Source organism: Lynx rufus, unplaced genomic scaffold (genome assembly GCF_022079265.1).
Source record: "Lynx rufus isolate CCGP_SWC_20201006 ecotype Redwood Valley unplaced genomic scaffold, mLynRuf1.p SCAF_7, whole genome shotgun sequence".
Taxonomy (NCBI): Eukaryota; Metazoa; Chordata; class Mammalia; order Carnivora; family Felidae; genus Lynx; species Lynx rufus.
Window position 1 is genome coordinate 48,661,612 of NW_025814889.1, and position 6,278 is coordinate 48,667,889.

Here is a 6,278-nt window from a genome sequence, read left to right on the forward strand (position 1 = left end):
GAAACTACATGGGTAAATGTATGAGATATTTTTTGTATTATCTAAGCCTTTTAAGAAATAATTGACTCTTTAAAGCAAAAATAACAAAATTGTCTTATAGGATCTATAGCATATGTAAAAGCAAAAAAATAACTAGACCATTTAGATTGTTTACATATAATGAGATTATTGTATCCATAAACCATAAGTCTATCATCTTGCCATTTGTTTTCAATTTGTCCCTTTTAGTTTTTTATTCCCCTTTCCCCCTATATTTTGCTTTATTTTGGACTCCTTGACACTGATGCAAATGAGGATGAGTCCTATAACTGCCCCAATTTTTTGGAGGCTTTTCAGAACATACAACAGAAAATAGAACCCAACAAAGCCTTATGACCTTCCTAAATTGAGGAGACAGAGCTGGGAGTCCAGAAAGGTAGCTAGTGATCACAGAGAAGAGTACCAGAGAGGAGAGAGATGCACAGAAGAGAGAGCTCTAGAGGTCTGTAGGGAATTGTACTCAAATCCTTGGCTGGGAACCATCAGCTGTCAATATATCTGGTGGCCAGGGGCATATCTCAGCTTGAGTAATACACCACGGCATTCACTACAATGTCTTCAGAAAGTTACCTTTCTGAGCCTCAATTTTACCATCTAATAAATACTACTCATCTTCTGGGCTATTGTAAGACCCAATGAGTTATCACATGCATAATAGCTTAGAAAATGATAAAACAGTCGTCGTTACATTTATATGATGATGGTTTAAATTATATAATGCACATTATTATGATGAATGTAACAAAATTGGGGGATCCCTCCCAGGCATGACTAGTCAGTCTGTGTTTATACAGCTTTCATTGAAAACCCTTTATGAACAGAACTTAGTACCAAGTCTGTAGAGAGAAAAGAAATTACAGTTTCTTACCATAACGTTAGCCAAGAAAATATACATAAAAAGAAATTTTGATCAAAACATGAATTGAATAGGGGCTCCTGGGTGGCTCAGTCGGTTAGGTGTCCAACTTTGGCTAGGTCATGATCTCACGGGTCATGAGTTTGAGCCCTGTGTCGGGTTCTGTGCTGACAGCTCAGAGCCTGGAGCCTGCTTCAAATTCTGTATCTCCCTGTCTCTCTGTCCCTTCTCAGTTTGTGCTCTCTCTCTCTCTCTCTTAAAAATAAATAAATAAACATTAAAAATTTTTAAACAAATTGAATAATGTTATTGTACTTGACTCTTTACATATATTCCTCAAGGGCTAGACACTGGCTCGAGTGGTGTGATAGGAAGTGGGTGGATTTAATCATTACTGATTTCATAAAGTGCTTGGGTTTTGTGCTGGATTTTGAAGGATTAGAAAGATCATCCACTAAAGACATAAAGGCAGTGGGCCTACCAAAAGGAATGGATGATAAAGGTGGGCATGAACAAGTTCTCATGGCAAAGAAGAGAAATTTCTGAACAGGGATTGAGAAGTCCTGGGCTCTGTCTCTAACTACCAAGCGGGAGACTCTGGAGTCTCATTTCCTCATTGACAAACCAGGCTTAAGTGAGTTATAGCATATTGTCTGGCTCCAAAATTCCATGATTGAATTGTTAAAAAATCTCTGGTGATTGTGAAAGCAAACATTTTCTTGGCCTAAGTAAGAGTCAAAGCTGTGACATCTTAAGAAATGATAACACTCAGGAAATTATGATGAGGGTGATGAGCCAAGATAGAACCTGGAATCCACACAGGAAGGATTTAGGACCATTTAAAGTTTGGGAGCAGAGTCGCCTGTCTGGCCCAGTCAGAGGAGCATGTGACTCTTGATCTCAGGGTTGTGAGTTTGAGCCCCACACTGGGTATAGAGACTACTTAAATAAATAAAACTTAAAAAGTTTGGGAGCAGGAAAATCATATGATTATCTATAATGTTTGAAAACCCTGGAAATACTAAGAAGCAATCATTCACCAGTCCCAAGGTAGAGTTTAGACAAATTATGGCTGGGTGACTTATGCCTTCTAAGTTTCATTCTTTCTATGCAGTTATGTTTCTAATCAAGACTAGAACATGATTAACAGAATCTCATATTCTGGGTTAGGTGGGCCATGATTTAAATATCTCAGCATTTTGCCGGAAGAAATCAGACTCACAAAATGAAAGTATCCAACCAGCAGTTTATTTTGTAATAATTACACATCGTAAGTCCTTCTTGACTTTCACTATGCTGCGCTTTCATTGCTTATCAATCTGGGGGCAGGGAGGAGGGCTGCAGCCAGACAAGAACGTTTAAGAAATAAGCAGTTTGTATGTGTTTATATAGTTCAGTGATGCTACTGCAAAGGAATACAAAACCAGGCACCAGGCTCTGGAAAGAAAGAGACTTTTTCCAATCTCATTTGCCCCCTCGGCGCTGTGGGAAATAGCGATTGTAGGCAGCATTGTATCCATAAACCATGGCATAGCGTTCGCAAAGTTTGAAGTCATCACAGGCTTCCCGGTTGATCTCATAGGTGGGCTTGGTCCTTTCTCTAATCCTAGAAAGTGGGGGGAAAAAAAAGAGGCCCCAAATGAGAACCATAATAGAAATTTTTTTTAAAAAGGAAAAGGGGGAAAAAAGAATAAGAAAATATAGGAGACACACCCCAATATTAAGAGATACTTAACAGGGAGGAAAGGTGGAACAGGAGTAATTTTTTTTTTTAATAAAAATAGAAATTTTCTTTCTGTCCTCCTTTTCCTTCTCCCTCCTTCTGCTTTCTGGGTCTTTCATAAACTAGTCTTATTGAAATTCAGTTGTTTTCTGTATACTGTTTTTAAATTCTTTGATTTAGGGGGCACAATTAGAAATAATATATATGATTTAAAAAAAAAGTTTCTCATTCCATTCCGATCTGCGATGCTACGTTGGGAAAAATTACCTCTTTCCATCAAGTTTTGTTACCCACCTTTCATGGGCTTTAGCTCTCCATCTCTGTTGCGGGGATATAAAAGTATTAGCATTTCTCCTGTTAGTGAAGGGATCTTAAAAGAAAAAAAAGATAATTGTAGTTTTAGGGAAACAGTAGTTGAAAATATTTCCATGAATATTCCCTGACACAAATATATTTGAAAACTCATTAATTCATGCATCCCATGTAACTAGAGATCTACAAAAGTCAAAGGGAAAGATAAAGCCAATTTCATAAACTGCCAGATCAAAGGAAAGCAGTGTATGTATTTTAGAGACTTATTACATAGGCCACAGTAATTTTTGTTTGTTTATTTCCCCTTTGGGAAATCATTTTGCCGTTTTCAATTTTGGTGTTCCTATTCGGTGTGTTTTTAATTCCTGTGAGGAGAAATTCTCTCTGTCCTGAGGAGGGACATGCTTGTAAAGCATGACTTTTGATTACTGGAAATGGACAGTGTCAATGTTATGAAAATAGTGAAAAACTGAAAACGAGAGTGTTACGTTACTTCTTCCCACACTCAGTCTTTGAAAGTCCAGATATTCAGTAACATTCAATGTAATGCTGATGACTGCGGTTTCCCAGCTGACTAGGCCTCTAATTCCTTACTCTGCCATTTGTTGTTACTCCTTGTTTTCCATCTGTGTGGTTGATGTGGTGCCAACTTAAAATTTCCAAGTGAGATTTTATGGCTCCAATTCTGTCGAATGCACTTTCAAGGCCATATTATGCTATTTCAAGCTTAAAAAAATTGCTCGTCTGGCGATTTTTACGGTCATTAGATTTTTAAACGTAGTTTTCCAAACGAGACCCTCTGTCTCTTCCCTATATTACCTCAATGTATTATCATTTTGTCTATTTAAGACTAGGGAGAGGGGCGCCTGGGTGGCGCAGTCGGTTGAGCGTCCGACTTCAGCCAGGTCACGATCTCGCGGTCCGTGAGTTCGAGCCCCGCGTCAGGCTCTGGGCTGATGGCTCGGAGCCTGGAGCCTGTTTCAGATTCTGTGTCTCCCTCTCTCTCTGCCCCTCCCCCGTTCATGCTCTGTCTCTCTCTGTCCCAAAAAAATAAATAAACGTTGAAAAAAAAATTAAAAAAAAAAAAAAAGACTAGGGAGAGAGATTCTTTAATACATGAGATTTAAATAAGGAAGTCAAATATTCACTTACAAATTTCATAGGATTCCATGCTTTCATGAGATTCTGGAATAAAAAAAATTCATTTGATTGTTATTTATCAGACATGACAATGGTCTGCATTTGGGGAAGGAAGGAGAGAAAAGAGTCAAAAAGATGTGAAGAATATATTTAGCAGTGTGGTTATTACAAATTTCAGGCATTTTGGATTTGCAAGTTGTGTCTCTAGCTCTGTCCTTGGTGTAATTATCTCTACACTTCAGATTTGCTGATGTTGAAGGAGCTAGTCTTCACGGCCTTGACTGAAATTTCTCAAGGGCTATGAGGTCCTCAGGCTAGTGAAATAAGATAATTTCAATGTTGCACACAAATCTCCAGAGAGGCATCTTCTCTGAATAATTTGGGACCTGGTTAAGAGCAGGGTTGAGAAAGGGACAGAAGGGTCCAGAAAATAGCCAACGTCCTCCAGGCAGACTGGGGAGATGGTCAGTTGGGCTTTACCAAGACAGGTTTTTAAGAGGTTCCTAAAGCCTCTTAAGGACCTGTGTTAACTTGGCAGGCACAAAAACCACTGGCTCCAGAGGACAACTCACACTGGGCGTGATGCCAGTTCAGAGAAAGAACTGAGACGATGCCAAGGCAAAAGTTTTCTTCTTTCCACTGCTCTCCCATGTGCTGCAGGTAAATTTGGCAATAAGAGGTTTATATTTGTAAGCAAGTGGTTTTATGTAAAAAATTAAAAAGGAGATGAAAATACCAAATCCTCTGATACAGAAACCATGTGAATAATTTCAAGAGTGAGAAGAAATACAGATGGTTATTAGTATGCTTTAGGTTTAAGAACATCTAAGATATCCAGATAACTGAAGCATAAGACTGATCAAAAATAATCTTGCTTTGGATTTTCTTTCATAAGCTTTGATCAGACACAGATATAATTAACAACATAGAGAAACCAGGTGAAATTTATCTTTGGACAATTGAAATTATACCGTCTATTTTTCTCTGAGGTTCTTTAAATGTAAAACTTGATTTTTAGATCAATTCACTGAAGAAATGTAGTAAGTTTAGGAGATTGTCTTGTCCCTGCAGAGAGAGCTATACTTAACACTTCATGTGAAAACTGATTTTCTTAAAGGTGAGTGATTTAACTAATACCTTTAACCAACAGTTCCCAACGTAGAAGTAAACATCCCTAAACATGAGAACTCAGGGGCTGGGAATTTCATATCTTCTTTCTGAAACAGTGAAGTGTCTAGGTGAATAGTGACTTACCAGAGACAGGACATGCCTGTCAAGTTGTATACGAAAATCTGGATATTTAGTATGTAAAAAAAAAAAAACACTTGATGGAATGAATCAGTGTCCACAGGGCTTGGGAAATGTTAAGTTAACGATACTTTAAGATTATATCAGAGAAAGGGGGAAGAAGAGGAGGAGGGGGAGGAAAAAATGGAAGTAAACTGAAATCGGAAACAGGAAAGAAACACCAGAAGCATGGCAGAAGAAAGGTTTCTCACCATAGCACAGAACTGCCACGGCCAAGGCAGCCAGAATGGAGAGAAGGAGCAGGCTCTTCATGGTGTCTCTGTGGTCCTGTGGGTTGGTCTCACTGGCTTGCGCAGCAGCAGAGGGGAGAGAGGCTCCTGCAGGCTGTCCGTGAAAGGCTGTGGAGTTTTTATAAGAACTAGAGCAGCTGAAATGGGAGGAACCAGTGGGAGGGGGCCAGAGAAGGTGGAGACTGGTTGGCCCTAAACTAACACTGGGACTTTTCCCAAATATTCATTCCTTCCAGATATTATCTACTCTGGGTGGGCAGTTTTCCCTCACTCCTGAACCTGACTGTGCTGTAGCAGGATGCTGCCCTGAGACAGAAGTTGTGGCCACCCTATATTTGGGGCCAGATCTGGGCAAAGTTCCACAGAGAAGGGAGTTGCCACAAACACGTGTTTGCCTTTCTGATTCCTTCTCTGATCTACTCTCCTGGCCCTGAGTGCAGTCTGGTTTGAAGACAGAGCTGCAGTGTTCTGCTCGCTCCCCTGATGGATGAACGAGAGGTTCTGAGGGCAAAGGACTCCACTTCATAAACTGGTTCTCATACAGACTTACTTTCCCAGTAAGGTTGAGCTGTCAATTCTGGATCACTTGGCATGTGTCCGGTGATACGCAACTTTTTGCATTCTTCCAAGCCCTCAGCACGGCAGAGATGCCCAGTGATGCCATGGGTTC

General features: G+C 39.8%; 1 protein-coding gene across 1 annotated transcript; it reads right to left on the reverse strand.

Annotated features, from left to right (window-relative positions):
• Positions 1–2,141: 2,141 nt before the first annotated feature.
• MGP (matrix Gla protein) lies at positions 2,142–5,650 on the reverse strand. The gene is made up of 4 exons (XM_047067115.1): positions 5,570–5,650; positions 4,083–4,115; positions 2,913–2,988; positions 2,142–2,501 (listed from the first exon to the last, which is right to left on the reverse strand). Exons 1-4 carry the CDS (start codon positions 5,628–5,630, stop codon positions 2,360–2,362), a joined length of 312 nt encoding a protein of 103 aa, XP_046923071.1. The 5' UTR covers positions 5,631–5,650; the 3' UTR covers positions 2,142–2,359.
• Between the last annotated feature and the right edge of the window lie 628 nt (positions 5,651–6,278).